Source organism: Humulus lupulus, chromosome 1, assembly GCF_963169125.1.
Source record: "Humulus lupulus chromosome 1, drHumLupu1.1, whole genome shotgun sequence".
Classification (NCBI taxonomy): Eukaryota; Viridiplantae; Streptophyta; class Magnoliopsida; order Rosales; family Cannabaceae; genus Humulus; species Humulus lupulus.
This window is the reverse complement of record NC_084793.1, coordinates 33,256,743-33,274,284: the sequence shown is the minus strand read 5'-3', so window position 1 is coordinate 33,274,284 and position 17,542 is coordinate 33,256,743. Positions and strand designations below refer to the sequence as shown.

Sequence of the window (17,542 nt, the reverse complement as noted above, 5' to 3'; positions counted from 1 at the left end):
GGTCCAACCAATGGCTCTTGTATATTTCTTCAAAACAGCTAGCAACAATTGCTCTTTTTCACCTCCTAACATGGCTGAAATAATCACAGGCAAAGTCTCATTATCTCTCAAATAAGCATATTTCAAGTGACTAGGCAAAGGCTCCAACTCTAATTTTGGGGGCTCTTGAATAGAGGGCTTAGGAGGCTTAAAATTCCCTTCCGACAAGTTCAATGACTCAATAGACCTCCTAAATTTAGCAAAGGGCTGCTTTGACTCCACTCATGTAACTTGGCTTTCTTCCTCTTCACTTAAGTCTTCAAGCTCTTCAAGTGACCTCACCCCCACTCCATCATTAAAAGCTTCCTTGTGGAATTTTTCAGCGACAATAGACTCAATTACACTTAGCCTTGAACATTCCTCAATCTCATCCGGAAACTTCATAGTGTTGAACACATTGAAAGTCACTTGTTGGTCATTCACCCTCATAGTAAGCTCCTATTTTTGTACATCAATCAAGGTCCTCTCGGTAGCTAGAAATGGCCTACCCAAGATAATAGGAACATCTCTATCCACTTCATAATCAAGGATGATGAAATCAACCGGAAAAATGAATTTATCAACTTGCACAAGTACATCTTCAATTTTTCCTTCCGCGTGTGCCATAGAGCGATCCGCTGATTGCAAAGTGACTGTGGTTGGTCTTGCTTCTCCAATCCCCAACTTCTTGAAAATTGACATGGGCATCAAATTGATACTAGCCCCCATGTCACAAAGTGCTCTACCAACGTCTCTACCACCAATAGAACAAGGAATTGTGAAGCTGCCCGGATCCTTCAATTTAGGAGGAATTTTATTCTTCAATATAGTCAACGCCACCATTTCAAATTCACCAATCCTCATCTTCTTAGTTAAAATATCATTCAAAAACTTCACATAGTTTGGTATTTGCTCCAAAGCTTCCACCAACGGTATATTGATGTGAAGTTGTTTCAAAACATCTAAAATTCTCCGGAATTGACCATCTTGTTACTGCTTTTGGAAGCGCTGAGGAAATGGTGGAGGTGGCTTGTTCATAGGCTTCTCTGTAGCATTTTGCTGAGAATTGCTGCAACAATTGCTTCAGGATCAGCATTTAAAATTTTTGAATTCACAGCTATGTCTCCCTTGTCCACACTACTTTGGATTGAAGTGGGCTCACTGTTTCTCTTACAATTCTCCTCAGTCAATTCCAGATTTTTACCACTCCTCAAGGTAACCGCCTTGCAATGATCCTTACCATCTTTCCTTCGATTTTTGGTATCACTAGGCAAAGTGTCGTGTGGTCGATTCCTTAGCTCATTAGCTAGCTGCCCCGATTGAATCTCTAGGTTCCTCAAGGATGCCACTTGGCTCTGAATCACACCATCATTCTTGGCCATATATTCTTTCATTAAACTCTCCAAAGAGGTTGATTGAGACACTTGAGGAGGAGGTGGTGGAGCTCTTGGTTGTTGTTGAGAAAACCTCGATGGATATGTAGGCTTGATTTGCATTGGTGCCCCACCTTGAACTAGCTCCTTGACCCCCCCCCCCCCCCCCCACATGAGAAGTTAGGATGATGCCTCCTCCCTAGATTATAAGAGTTCGAATATGGGTTATTTCGGTTGGCATTTTGATTCCCCACATAACAAACCGAAGCGGGATTTGAAGGACAACTCTCAAATGTGTGACCATCTCCACAATAAACACAAGATACATCGGCAACCTGTCCCATAGCAGCTGGTTGTACCATTCCCCTCAAACTCGTGTTCTTGAGAAGGTTAGTCATTGAAGAAACTTGAGCGGTCAAAGCTGTCAATGCATCCACTTCAAGTATACCAACCATTTTTCGACTTGTTGAGGCTCTAGCATTGGACCATTGATAATTGTTGCTAGCTATCCTCTCCAAAATCTCATAGGCTTCATTGTAGGACTTAGAGAGAATAGCCCCATTAGCTGAAGCATCTAACACCATACGAGTGGAAGAATTGAGCCCATTATAGAATGTTTCTATTTGTATACAATGCGGGACCCCATGGTGTGGGCACTTTCTCAATAACTCTTTGAATCTCTCCCAAGATTCACAAAATGATTCATCTTCCAGCTGTTCAAAGGACATAATTTCATTGCGAAACTTGGCATTTTTGGTGGGAGGAAAGTACTTCATCAAGAATTTTTCAGCCAACTCATTCCATGTAGTCACTGAGTCGAGAGGAAGGGTGTTTAGCCAAGCTCTAGCTCTATCCCTCAAAGAAAAAGGGAACAATTTTAACCTTAGGGTCTTGTCACTCACTCCTTGTATCTTAAGAATCGCTCACCTCCAAAAATGAACGAAGATGAAGATGAGGATCCTCAGTAGGCAGCCTACTAAATTGACCCACTGTTTGCAACATTTGGAACATCACGGGCTTTAACTCAAATTGGGGTGCTTGAATTTCAGGCCTAACAATGCCCGGATTTAGCTCATTGAACATGGGGCAGAATACTTCCTTATGGCTCTCTCTCTCTCTATCATCATCCATAGCAATTGCATTAGTGACATTATTAGCACCCTCAACTCCTTCAACCTCTTCAACCATATTAATGTTGTTTTGAGCCCGTTGCTCCCTTAGTCTTCTTCTAACTGTTCTTTCAATCTCAGGGTCAATAGGAGCTAGTTCAATGTCTTCTTGCTCATTCATATAGTGAATCACCTGAGAAAACACAAGAGTAAGCAAACAAAGTCAGCTCAACAAAGAAAAATAAATAAATTGCAAGTAATTGATATTACAAAAATATCTAATTCCAATCCCCAGTAACGGTGCCAAAAACTTGTTGTGATAACTTAAATATTTGATTTTAAATACGCAAGTGCACATAATCACACAATTAATATAATGATAAGTAGATCGTCTCCACAAGGATTGCAAATTAGAAAAATAAGCAAAACAATTACTAAACAACTTAAAAGTACTAAAAATCAAATGGGTTGTTTTTAGGCTAAACAAAATATTAAAAAGATGGAAATACTTAAATTAAAACTGAACTGAACAAGAAAATTGAGAGAAATATATGGATTGCAAAATGGACTTGAATTATTGAATTCCCCTATATTAATCATCCTGGACAAATTGCGGACAGATTGTGGCAACAATATTATAGCAAAACTCCCAGGTTAACAAAAAATCATTTAAACACTCATAAAACTTTCCCAAATTTTATGACATTAATTCTTTTACCTAATTAAACATAATCCTATGAAAAATCAGATTTAAGAATGCAATTCAAAGTTTAATTCTAAAAAATTACACAATGCAAATAACGCATCCCTATGTTACTTACTAACATAACCTAACCTAGATCATGACTTGTGTCATCTAAGTTCTTCTCATTACATTTAATCTTTCCAGCATTAAGCATAATTAAATAACTTGTCATTGCTAGCCAAACAACAACAAGAAATTAATATAAGCACACTTGAATGAACAAGAGAGATTTTACTAAAATAAAGTGCAAGAAATTGCTAGACTATAACATAGGGTTCATCAATAATTCAAGCCACCTAAAAATTAGTTCATGGCTGAGTTAATAAACATTAATCCACAATCAAAACAGCCCATAATATTCAGATTCAGAAATCACTTAGAAAATATAAAGATAAAGTTTAGGAATAGAAGAAAGAACAAATCCAAAATGATGCTTGAGCTTTCTTTGTTCGTCTTCCTTCTTCCTTGTTGATTTCTGAGTTTCTCTCTTTTCTTTGCTGGTTTTTCTTTCCAAAAATGGCTGCCTCCTTTCTCAATTCGGCTGATACTTCATTAAGTGCATTCTAGGTTTCCTCCTTTTCCCCCCAAAAGTACAATATTGCCCATTTCCTCTAAAAATGTGAATTCTTCTTTTCTTTTGTCATTTTCTCCCAAATGTTGACTGATGCTTTTTGCCCTTGCCACCTCAGCCAATATTCCAGCTCACCCATTGACTTGCCACGTGTTCTATGTCCCCAAAAACTGCCTGATTAAAATACTTCAGCAAAACCTAATAATTCAGCCATCAAAAATTCAATTTAAATAGTTTCACATGTTAGTTCATTCCTTGTCAAAATATTTATCCATGAAACTACTATATTTAACCCATTAGCTATTAAAAACTAAAAAAATAATTAAACTTATTTAAGATCATAAAAACACCAAAGTTAGCTACAAAAGCTAAAAATAAACTAACATCACCCACGATTTTTTCACAATTATAAGTTCAAAAGCACATGAAATAACTCTTTATTCAAGAGTTCTCAACATTATACAAAGTACCTCCACTAAGATGTCCTACTACATCAGTAATTCAGATGTAGATTACATGTATTCATAGTACTAGTGCACCGTACTAACAGTATTTAATCCAAGGATTCCATATGATTTTATTTTACTGTGAACTCTTTAAATTTGTTCCCTACAATCTTAATACTCTCGTACCAATATAAGATTGTAGTCACAATAACGAATTTGGAAATTTTATGATATTCATATAATATTATTCAAATAATCATAATAAACAATAAATATAAGCAAAAATTCATCTCAATTATTTATGTCATAAAAATATTGTCCAATAGATGCTTTAAAGGGCACCATTCCTAACAATGGTGAACTTTTAGAAGTCTAAAATGTGTGTAGGTTGTCGTGTTTCTGATGATGTTGGGGCAGAAATTTCCACTTCGATGGGAGTTAAGATGGTTCTAAATCTTTCTAAGTATTTGAGGCTTCCAACCTATATAGGTAAGAAGAAAAAGTAAGTGTTCAGTATGATTAGACAAAAGGTGTGGCAAAAATTGAAAAGTTGGAAATGATCCTTTTTTTCTCAAGCGAAAAAGGGAAGTTCTCATAAAGTCATTAGTTCTAGCTATTACAGGTTATGTTATGAGTTGCTTCAAAATTCCTAAAAGTCTTATTAAGGACCTTCATTCATTGGCTTCTAAGTTTTGGTGGGGGTGCTTCATTGGATAAAAGGAAGATCCATTGGTGTAAGTGGGATGTTCTATGTAAGTTGAAATGAGAAAGGGGTCTTGGATTCCGTCATCTAGAGAACTTTAATAGAGCTCTTCTACCTAAGCAAGGTTGGAATATTATTCGGTCTATGATCTCTCTTATGGCTCGAGTGTTGAAAGAGTTCTACTTTGTGAATAGTACAATTCTGGAAGCTAAACTAACTACAAGAAATTCAACCTTTGCCTACCAATATTAATTGTAGGTAAAGATAGCGTATTGGTAGGTAAATCATTTTACCTACATATTTTGACAAATACTGTATTGGTAGGTAATAGTTAGTCGAGAAAGGTACCATTGCCTAGGATTGACATATCGATAGGTAAAACTCACGTGGACCCCACATAAATGACTTGGACTTGGTTGACATGACATCTTATGTGGCAACTGACATGGCAATCCTCGTGGCAGTTTTTTAGTGGAACACGTGGCACACATTTGTTGGACTAGTTGGAACTTAATGATTGAGTTACTTATCTCATTTTATTGATTATGTGGCTCTAAATGATTGGTCCACGTGGCATGATGTGGTATACTTATTTTTACCTACACTTATTTATTGGTAAATAAATATTTTTAAATAGGTAATTTTAATTATATATTTAAATTTAATTTAATATAAATAATTAATAAAAGTAATTAATTTTAAAAATATTTAACATTTTTCTCAAATAAATTATTTAACATTAATAATAAAATAAACAAACATATATTATAAAATATTCATTGCTTATTAAAGATGAGTGTTAAACTAATTACATTTCATAAAAAAATATCAACAAGTATATTACAAGTCTATCCTTCACTTTGAAATTGTTACACAAGAGCATCCTTTTTCTCTAAACTGAACTTGTGAATGTCGATGATGGCTTTGTAAGGTGGACGCCGACGGTGGTTGGAGGTGGGGTTCAGGTTGGCAACCATGGGAAAATATAATTAATCTAAACACAATAATTATCCCCAATTTAATCATCATAAGGATTTCAAAAAATATGACTTATTATTATAGGTATTTATGACACTTGATATACCATCATATATTAAATAACAAATATATGAGCACATCAAGTCCCATAACCACCAACATAAAATGAAATCATTTATCAACATCACAGGCAAAAAAAAAAAAATCAAAGTAGCATAATGATCAAAATCAGAAAAAGAAAATATAAGTCAACATTCAAAACTACATTTAATAGGCAATATGAATCAAAAACTAGAATTCATGTGATAAAACAAAGTTCATATGCAGTATATTTGAACATGTAAATAATGATGAAGATAATACAAACTATATTCAAAGTTTAACAGAACAAAAAAACTCAAAATAAAAAGTAGATGTCTCTTCTCCTTTTTAAAAAGAAAAACACAATCATATATATAATCAATGAACATATACATAAATCAAATATCAAACACAAAATTTTCACACTTTAAAAAAATCAGACTCAAAACATATTTGAATACATAACAAAAATCAAATTCAAACACACAAAACCCTTAAACTCAAAATCTAGTTATCTCTCCAAAATCTAAGCTCGCCCTACAATATCAATATCAATATCGAAGTTCACCCTACAAACCAGAAAGCAGAGTATGCTAAAAATAGAGAAACACTTGATATTAATGCAAAACTTTGGAAATAGAAAAACAAAGAAATATGAAAAACCAAATATCTAAATATGAAAAACAAATATCAGAACATAAAAAAACATGTTAAATCTTAGTACAGGAACAAAGAATCAGATTCACTAATGCAATAAACTTATTAAATTAATCTACATCCTAAATCTGAATATCAATATCAATAACAAAGTACATAAAAAAACTCCAAATCTGAATAAAGCAGCAAAGTATCAATTTATTGATGATAGCACAAGAAACAAGCGACAAGACATCAATTCAATGAGATTATACATAAATAATACTGAAACAGATTAACAACTCATATTCAAACAGATCTCATTGGTGATAAAATTCTGAAACAGAACACAATATAAATTATTTTAAAGTGCAGTTAGTTTATTTAATCATAAATGTATTTAAAAAAGTCTAGTGTTTACTTAACAAAATCATAGATTAGGTTAGTTTTAAACCAGGAAACAATGATGCAAAAGAATACAAACAAGAAAAAAGTTGGTATTTTAGGCACAATCAAGTTGTAATAAGAAACAAAGTACCAAGTAAATATACTGAAGAAGAAAAACTTTGCTCAGTCAAGTTGTAATAGAGCGTGACCTCAAAGATTCAAAAATATTATAAATCATGCCTCATAATCAAACATAGACCTCAAACAATGAACAAGATCACCAAATCCCTATTCTCTAGGAATCAAGCCATAATCATAAACAAAATACCAAAGTAAATATACAGAAAAAAAAAAAAATTCTCAATCATGTCTCATAATCAAACTTTGCTAAAAAATCTTGCTTAATCAAGTTGTAATAGAGTGAAACCACAAAAAAAAAAAAATCTAAACAATATACTAAATATAGATATATATATATATAAAAAAATAATAATAACAATCGAAAGGAAGAACATTGGATCGTCATTAATACTTCACATTAGTGGGGATTTAATCAAAATGAATCATAAACATATTCCCCAAAGCCACTAAGCCAATTTGTCTGAAACTTAAAGCTACAAAACCAAATTAAAGCAATGAAACAAACTGTAATCTAAACAAAAACAAAACTCAAACTCGTAGGATAATGAAACTAACTAATCATTAAAACAAATATTTCTCAAAGCATACATATAAACCTTATAATAAATATACATAGCAAATAACAATGAAAAGGCCTCAGAATAATGGATCATCATTAATCCTTCAGATTAGTGGGGATTTAATCAAAATGGATCATAAAAATATACCTCAAAGCCACCAAGCCAACATTCTGAAACTCACAAAGCCACTGAGCCAAGTGAACCAAAATCTCAAACCCCCCGAGATAAGCAAAACAAATAAAAATCGCAAAATTGTATCCCTTTTAAGTAAACATGGTTAAAATAGCCAAAATGACAACACCCATAAATATAAACAACTTCAATACCCATACTTCCAAAAATAAAATGGAGTGTTGGAGGATGACAGAGTTGATATGGATGCCACGATTTAGAACCCATGATTCAGAGATGGAGGCGGCAGCATCGACCAAGACCACTCGTCAATGGAGGTGCAGATTCAGAGATGGAGGCGGCGGCAGCGGCTAAGAATACTCATCAGAGGCGGATTCAAGAAAAGAGGCGAAGGCATCTCGGTTCAACAACGAAGAAGAAAGCCTCTGTGTTGATTCAAGAATAGAGATGAAGGAAACTGGAAATGAAGGCACTCGAACTAGACAAAGGAAGGCACCCGATGCCCAACCATGGAGATTAAGGGTCTCAGCTATGCTCAGTCATGGTTTGATGGTGGAGGCGGTGCTCGGAGAAGAGAGAAAAGAGTGGCAAAGCTCGAAGAAGAGAGAAGAGAAAGGTGGTGCTCAGAGAAGAGAGAAAAGAGAGGCAAAGCTCGGAGAAGAGAGAGGCGGTGCTCGGAGAAGAGAACAGAGAGAGGCGACTGTGTTTGGAAGAGAAAAGCTTGAGTGTTTGAAATATATGTTAGGGTTTAGGTTTATAACTATAAATTTATATTAAATAATAAATTTATTTGTGTTATTATTATATTTATATGCATTGATAAAATAATGTGTTAATTATAAAATAAGTATGGTCACACAAATGTTGCAGACACGTCAGCATTGATTTTAATAAATTTTTTAAATTAAAATAAAATTGGTGGGAAAAGTGAGCTCCAAAAGCTGAAAATTTTCCCTCCAATATATACGTAGGTAAAACTCTTTACCTACAAATTTTATTGGTAGCGAAAAATAAATTTGAAATAGTTCATATATTTTGCAATGTTTACATACGAATAGTTCATACCATTAAATATTGGTAGGTAAAACTCATCTTTACCTACAAATAAATATAAGTAGGTAAATGTCAAATTTCTTGTAGTGTAAGTTCTTATAGCTCTACCATTTGGAGGAGTATTCTATGGGGGCGCAATATCATTATTGAAGGTGCTCGTTGGAGGATTTGGGGTGGTAATAATGTTCGAATTCTTGAAGCTAAGTGGCTGCCTAGATCGAATTCTTTCAGACTTAGATCCTCCCCTCAAGTTAAGTTGAACTAAGTTGTTTGCATTCTGAAAAATGATGATGGGAGTTTGAATAATATATTGATTGAGAAAACTTTTCATATAGATGATGTAACTATTGGTATTAATTGAGAAAAATAAGAATATGTAGTGGAATATGATCTTTTTAAAAATTTATTAATACCAGCCATCATCATACATATATAGATATATTAAACAGCACATAAAAATAATAGAGATTATCTCTCGTAGCCTATCAAATATCTTTGAATCTTTTCGTATAAATCAATGATCTCCCTATCCTTTCTAAAAGCTCACACCTTAGCATTCCAAGTTAATCTTCAAACACACAAGGACGTGTGTAGGCACATAGGATTCAAATGTTGATTAATAACTCTTTAGATGTACTCAACACATGAGTTTGAGAAGAGAGAGGCCATAGAAATTTCTAAAATTTCAAAATTCTATTATTTCTTTTCTTAGAGAGAGCCTGATAGTAACTGCTTAATTAGACTTCTTAAACTTATGAAAAGTATCGCTTATTTTCAGGTTTATATAGATAATTAACTAATTTAATTATTCTTTATTTTATTTAAATAAAAATGATTAGTTACATCTATTTTAATTATTTAATTTAAATCATATTTAAAAAGAATAATTAAATAAAAAAAATTAATTTGAAATTAAAAATTCAAATCTCACAGATAGAAAATATCCTTGGTAGGCGCCACTCTCTCTAATTTTCTCATTTGTTTATTAAATTAATATTTAAGATAGTATATTTATCCCAAAATAAATATCACTTAATTAAAAATTAACTTTATCTTAAAATATCAATTTTAATTGAATAAATATATATCTTATAATAAGATAGTTATTAATCTCTCTATATATTTATCCAAACGTGATTAAAATTTATTTTAACATATAGTTTTTCAAAATAAAAACTATATAGTTAAATAATTAATTAATTCACAATTAATCAATTGCCCATAATTATCACATAATTATTTCCTTGCCCTGGAAAATTAATTCATTTGCAATTTAGTCACTCTCTCTACAAATCTTCCTTATGACATCATTTCCCTTGACAATGTAGGACAGAGTTGACGTGGGGACCATGGACTTATAATATAAACCTCAAATAAACTAGATTATTAATCAAACCCTAAAATCTAATAATCTTATTTATCAATTTCATGATTACTTCACTATAAATATGGAATTTCACTCTAAGTGTTTTATAGAATTATATTTATAGAGTTTTCTTTGTAGTTATCGATATAATCAATAAATGTAGTTCTGTCCTCCAATTATTGGTTCATTAATTAGAGTTGGTCAAAATTACCATTTTACTCTTCTAATCACCTCTTGTTCCTTAAGTACCATTAATTTACTAGCGAATAATTAATCTATAATCAAATTATAGATTTGAGCTCAATAACTATTCAATTCCAGAATTAACCTTAGGGAACCAATATTCGATCTGTTAGGAAAGTATGGATTTCATTATTGTAAATCATATTCCCAGTCATTCATAATAGTGAATCTCCAAAACAAAAGTCACTAGCCTCATCATACTAAGAAATCTTAACGAGTGAATGAAAAGATCTAAAAAGCACAAACATGAGTTCATGACTACTCATGATTTAGATTGATCTACAAATTATCATCAATTATGATACGAATTAAATCTTTATGGAAAATGGTAATTTTATAAAGATAATTAATTCATATCGTTCATGTCATATATAATCTCTATTATATACATTACCTTTACCAAGGTTTGTCTATCCACATCAGTAATCTGAATCTAGATTACTTGCATCTCGTATGCTTAGTAAACCGTACTAGTAACCATTCATTAAATATTCATTACTTTAGTATGTTACTAACTATTTTATTCCTTGTATATGATCTTAATTCTCTCGTACTAATACAATATCATATACTCATAAATGAATATGAATAAGATCATATCCTTATTCATAAATTCTCTCATATAATAAAATTGTACTTTATTTAAATCAATAAAATGTCTTTGCATACTTTTAGGGTATTAATCCTAACAGTAACCTAGATTTTAAGTATTATTCCTTGCTCAACTTCTTTTGAAGATACCTTTATTTTTCATTATTCTGTTGATGGAAATTACACAGTGAAAAGTGGTTACCGGGTGTCTCGGAGTCTTTTGAACAATGAGGGCTCTAATAACTCTGATTCTATGAAGAAATGGTAGTTGAGTCTTTGGAAAATTAAGCTTCCTTTGAAAATAAAGATGATTATGTGAAAGCTAAGTTATATTTGGCTTCCTTCTCTCTGTAATTTTGCTCAACGGGGTATGGTGATTGACACTAGTTGCAGGGGTTGTTTTTCAGATATGGAATATACTATTCATGCGCTTTCAAAGTGTCCGGTTGCTAAAAGGCTTTGGAAAAGGTTTGGTTTTTATAATAATTTGAAACCTTGTCTTGGGTTTGATACTCTACAATGTGTTCTGAATGTCTCTAAATCTTTTTCTAAGTTTGATTTTTTTTTTTTTTTATAATTCTGAGTTGGGTTATATGGGATAGAAGAAATAGAGTCGTGCATGGCCTTTTTGTACAGCATATACAGGAAGCTATAGAGTGGGGTCTTACCTTCTACAATCGGAAGGTGAGCTTAATTGTCCTTTGGTCCAGATTAGTGAGAACAAGAACCCGGTTTCAGATCTGTACCCATCCTCCCCAAGAGATGTGTGCTTATAAATTGCGATGCTATAGTTAGTGTAGAAGGCAAAGGTTATGGTCTTGGTGTAGTTATCCATGATTATAAAGGTCAGTGTATTTCGGCAGCAGAAGAATTCCATATTGATTGTATGAAAATTAGTGGTTGAAGCTTTGGCTTTGTTGCTTGGGATGTGTCAAGCTTGGACACTTGGTATGTCGAAGTTCCTTCTCACTCATAATTGTGGTAAAGTGGTTAATATTTGAAATTCCATTTTTAGTAATTACCAAATTAATTAAACCATGTGAATTAATTAAAGTACGGAATGGTAATGAACTGTTTACACAGATTGCAATACTGTCGGGCAGAATCCAAACTTGTCACGACAGAAACTGAACACAATAAAAAGACAGTGCAAAACAATAAAGAACACAGCGAATTTTTACAAGGTTCAGAAACCCTTTCGGATAACCTACTCCTTGGGGCCACGCCCAGAGAATAAAACCAATTAATAAAGAATTACAAGTACAAAATATTGACTTAAACAAAACAAGACTCCCTCTTGAGATTTGCCGCAACTTTGTTGTACTTCTCTTCACTAATCTGATTTTGATTGAAACGCTCAACCACTTGAACTCCCTTCAATAGCCAGCGAGTGCTTGCATCCTCCCGACGCAAGGCTTGTAAAAATCTTCGCCCGAAGACTATAAACGTTGTGTTCAAATTACAATGTGTATTCACTCATGAACATGGTATAAACTCACCACTAAAAACTAAACACACATATTTCTACAAGATCACGTGAATACTTATGATCTTGAATACAAAGAGGAACTCTCACAAATATTACAATTATGCTCACAAATAATGCATGAAAGAGTTCGCTTTTCTCACTGCCTTTAGAGCTCTATTTATAGAGTCCTTTTTCGTGCTCATAAAGGCTGAGAAAGAATTCTTCTAATAAAGGCAAGAATAATTGAAGATATTCTTGATTGATGAACAGTTGCCTTTTTTTAGAAGATGTTGATCCGACATATACGATTTTGGTGGGGACAGCTCAGACATGTGTCGGACCAAAAACAAGCTCAAAAAGGAAACAACAATTAATGATTTTAAGTATCCAGTTTCCTATTTATTAATTCTTGAGCTGCACGAAAATATATAAACAAATAATCCAGAAATAACTTTGGGTAAGTACTGAATATTTGCAATATAAAACTTCCTTTTACAAACAAATTGGGACAATAAAAGCTAAATAAGGAAGCTCATAATTATCAAAAATTCACAAAATGGGAAAGTGGATTTCCGAAAATTATAATAAATGGAAACAACCAATTTATCTTTTAAGAAAAAGATATTGCTATAAAAATGCCGATTATAGGATTTACAATCTCCCCCCTTGGCAATTTTATAGACAAAGAATATCTATTTTTAAAACATCCCTGCAAAACACAAGTAAGTGCTTAAAATCATAAGAGTCACAAAATGACTCCCCCTGCGAAAGATAACCAAAGCACAAGATAAAACTGTTAATAAGAAACAGTAGGTCAGGCAACATAATCGATGTACCAAAAAATAGAGTTACTCTCTCTCCCCCTCATTGTCTAAGAAAATGCCAAAGAACAAAGAAAAACGAAACCAAAAGAAAGACACATCAAGTGTTCTTTTACATCAAACAAAAGCAAAATAAAAATAGATCAAAGGGAACTGTGACCATTATGGAGCAGGACAGCTGGATGCACTGTGAATGGCCAATGAAGCAAGAATTTGGCGCTGAGTCTCCTCCATTAGAGTGAACCGGTTAGAAAGACTTGTAATTCCTGTCTGGACAGAAGCAAGATCAGTCGGGACAGCAAGAGTGTCATTCACAATATTGATAGAACCAAGACCATCCAGATTAATTCCTTTGACTTTTCGAGTTGTGGACGAAGCATGATCATCTTTGACAGTATAGGTGGGACCAACCAAAGGAGAAGTCAAAGTCTCATGGGACTTCTTCAAAGGACGTTGAGAGTCCAAAAGTTTGTAAATGACTTGTGGAAACATCAAGTGTTTCCCTTTGCGTTTGGCACCACTCAAAGACATGATTTGATCAAAAATAACAGCAGCAAGATCAATTGCGACTCCAGTCCCAATTTTGAACAATAGAAAGGCCATGTCTTGAGTGATGGTAGAGGAATGAGTGGTAGGCATCCAATTAAACATTGCGAATTAGAAAAGGGCACCATAATAATGAGTGAGATCCGTGACTCGAAGAGAGGTGCTCGGTTCCCACACCATAGCTTGACCAACCAATTCAGACAAAACTTGATCTTTGCAAACTCAATAAAATCATCAATCTCAACAGGAACGAGATTGAGGGCCTTAGCGATTTCAGACGGACTAAACTTATACCAATGTCCCCTAACATACACTTTATGAAACATAAAAGAAGATTGGTCTAATAACTCATCAGTCAAATTTGCATAGAATTCTTTAACAACCCGAGGCACAAACCCAGACAAAGATCACAACCAGCCCCTTTCCTCTAAAGTAATTAAGACCCCAAAAACACAATGAGGAGCAAAAAGGAAATTTCGCTCACTAATAAAGTGACGATACTCATAAAATTGCATGTTCTTCTCATGATCATTAAAACAGAAAGTAAGAGAATGGGCTTTGAAAGAACCTGAGGTACGGACAGGAGCACCTTTTTGTTTAGCGAGTTTGGAAGACAATTTCGGGAAATGCCAATGGTGTGATGCCTTTTGGGTCAGATGCGACAGGAGAGGCTTCTGATGGGTCTTCTTCAGATTCAGTCTCTTCCGCCAAATCATCAAGAGGAACATCAGGATTTGGCTCGGTCAAGGAAGGGTCCAACTCAGGCAGAGAGTCTTCCGTTTCAGGAGAAACATCCTCCGATGAGGTGCAAGGAGGTGAGTTGATTTTTTCCTTCAATTTAAATTGGGATAAAGGAGAAGAATCAGAGATGGAGCTGGTACCTTTTGTTGGAGCCACTTTGGCCTTCTTGGCTTTCTTTGTTCCAGTAGCTTTGGTCTTGTGTTTGCCCTTTGCCTTGGGGGTCAACACATCAGGAGATAGTGATGATTCAGAGTAATGATCTGATGGATCAAACACAGCTTCAGTGGAAATTGGTTTGGAATGACTTGTTCCCAAGGCCGGTTTGGCTTTTACTTGACCTTCGGGAGAGGCGAGTGAAACCGCCGAAGCTAGGATTGGCTCAGCATCCAAGTTAGGGAATGTAACTCCTTTACTAGAAGCTCCAAGAACAGAAGATCCTATAGGACCCGAAAGAGCAAGAACCTTCTTTCTTGCTGTGGTTTTAGGTCAACGGCCTGGAGTAGGAGAGACAGCAGGGATTGATGCTGGGACTGGAGGATTGGCAGTGGGAACTGACTCAGGAATTGTCTCCTGCTGAGACTTCACGGACTTGGAAGATGAACCTCGGCCTCGAGTCTTCATGGCTGCTAAGAGTGAAACAAGTGAAACACACAAAGAAAGAAACCCTAAACACTTTGGTTATACGTGAGCGATTCCACAAGAAAACACTTATTATAAAACAACCAAAGTGAATCCGAATATATAGAGTATTCGGTGCACAAATGAGGCAAGTTCAAAAATGGGTAACCAGATTTTAAGTGATAAATGCCAAAATATCTCCTTTTTAAAACAAATTCTTTCACACCTCAAAATTGGAAACTTTTTGAATATTTTAGAATATATTGAGATAAAACAAATAAATTGCATCAATTAATTTTTCAAACCTTTTTTTCTTTTTCTTTTATTTAAGTACACAGTACAAAACAGATTTTATTTTACAATTTTATTTTATTTTATTTTATTTTATTAAAAAATTGCTGAAAATAGAGTGTAAATTTCTATACCATATGTGTCCATGTAAATGCCAAGTCCTGTTCAAAAGAAACAAGATAACCATATTTTTCACAAATTAGAGAAGTGAGTTATAATTCAAATACTAAGAGACCATAATTCGAAAAATATACCAATCACAAAACATATTTGAATCAATTTATTATATGTATGAGTCTTACAACCATCTTACACAGTCTAGTCAACAGGCATGTGTGTGTGCATGTGTAATCAATTTGGCGTTTCTTTTTGGCCTTTTTAAGCTAGGGCCATTGCCCATATTTGGAAATTTTAGCCTTTTTCAAATTGTAACCATAATGGAGGCTATTACTCTTATACTGATGGTAGCCCTTTACACTGGTAGAGTATCCTCCAATATAATTGCTAATTACCTGGTACCAACTTACTCAGTGTCAGCTTTCACACATCAGTATAGGTAGCTCTTTTCCAAAATGGAGCCTGAAAAAGAAACTGGATTAAGGAATGCTCAAACAAACATAATGATTTGATCAAATATAAATTGGATGGTCTATAATTTTTCAAATATGGTTTTTTATTCCAACAGAGTATAGGACTTATAACAATCATTTTCTAAAATACAAAAAAATATGCTCATCAAATTTCTTCCAAACAGAACAAGAGATTTACGCAAACACATATGCAAGGCAAGATAATCAATTTATTGGCAATTTCAAATAAAACAAACCCCCAAGGACTTCCTGAGGGAATCAAATCTGACCGTGTCTAAAGCTTTAGTAAAAATATCTGCAATTTGTTTATTAGTCTCAACATATTCTAAAATCAATGTTTTGTTTTCAACAAGTTCCCTAATAAAATGATGACGAATGTCAATATGTTTGGTGCGAGAGTGTTGAACAGGATTTTTGGAGATATTAATAGCACTTGTACTATCACAAAAAATGGTTAAAGTTTTAATATCAAACCCATAGTCTGCCAACATTTGTTTCATCCACAAAAGTTGAGTACAACAACTTCCAGAAGCAATGTACTCAGATTCGGATGTTGACAAGGAGATGGAGTTTTGTTTTTTACTATGCCAGGAGATCAAATTGTTTCCTAAGTAAAAACAACCACCACTTGTACTTTTGCGATCATCAGTGTTTCCTGCCCAATCTGCATCACTATAACACACAAGGTTAGAATTTTTTTCTTTGGAGTACCAAATGCCTAAATCAAGAGTATTATTGATGTAACGAATAATTCTTTTTACAGCGGTCACATGAGACTCCATGGGGTTCCCTTGGAAACGAGCGCACACTCCAACACTGTAACTGATGTTAGGGCGACTTGCAGTTAAGTAAAGGATACTCCCAATCATACTCCTGTAAAGAGTTGGATCAACTTTCTTCCCATTTTCATCTTTAGATAATTTGACCGTAGTACCCATTGGAGTTTTAGCAGGTTTAGATGCATAGAGTCCAAATCTTTTCACTAGACTTCTTACATACTTGCTTCGTGAAATGAAAATTCCTTCATCTGACTGCTTCACTTGAAGTCCTAGGAAGAAATTGAGTTCTCCTACCATGCTCATCTCAAACTCTTCCTGCATTTGTTTCACAAATTCCTGCACTAAAGAATCATTAGTAGAACCAAACACTATATCATCAACATAGATTTGTGCTATCATAATATTTTCATCAACATTTTTTATAAAAAGTGTTTTGTCTACTCCCCCTCTCTTGTACCCCTTTGAGACCAAAAAATGAGTTAGTCTCTCATACCAAGCCCGTGGGGCTTGTTTCAGCACATACAAAGCTTTTTGCAATTGAAAAGCATGATTAGG

General features: G+C 33.9%; 1 protein-coding gene and 1 non-coding gene across 2 annotated transcripts; one reads left to right on the top strand and one right to left on the bottom strand.

The window, feature by feature from the left end:
• Window positions 1-477: 477 nt before the first annotated feature.
• LOC133812389 (uncharacterized) lies at window positions 478-882 on the bottom strand. The gene has a single exon (XM_062246318.1). It carries the CDS (start codon window positions 880-882, stop codon window positions 478-480), a length of 405 nt encoding a protein of 134 aa, XP_062102302.1.
• Window positions 883-2,030: 1,148 nt separating this feature from the next.
• LOC133813197 (small nucleolar RNA R71) lies at window positions 2,031-2,137 on the top strand. The gene has a single exon (XR_009884234.1). It is a non-coding gene; the product is annotated as a small nucleolar RNA R71 (small nucleolar RNA).
• Window positions 2,138-17,542: the final 15,405 nt, after the last annotated feature.

What these genes read in the sequence shown, in the direction of transcription:
- LOC133812389 (XM_062246318.1), bottom strand. Translation starts at nt 882, where the DNA reads ATGAGGATTGGTGAATTTGAAATGGTGGCGTTGACTATATTGAAGAAT.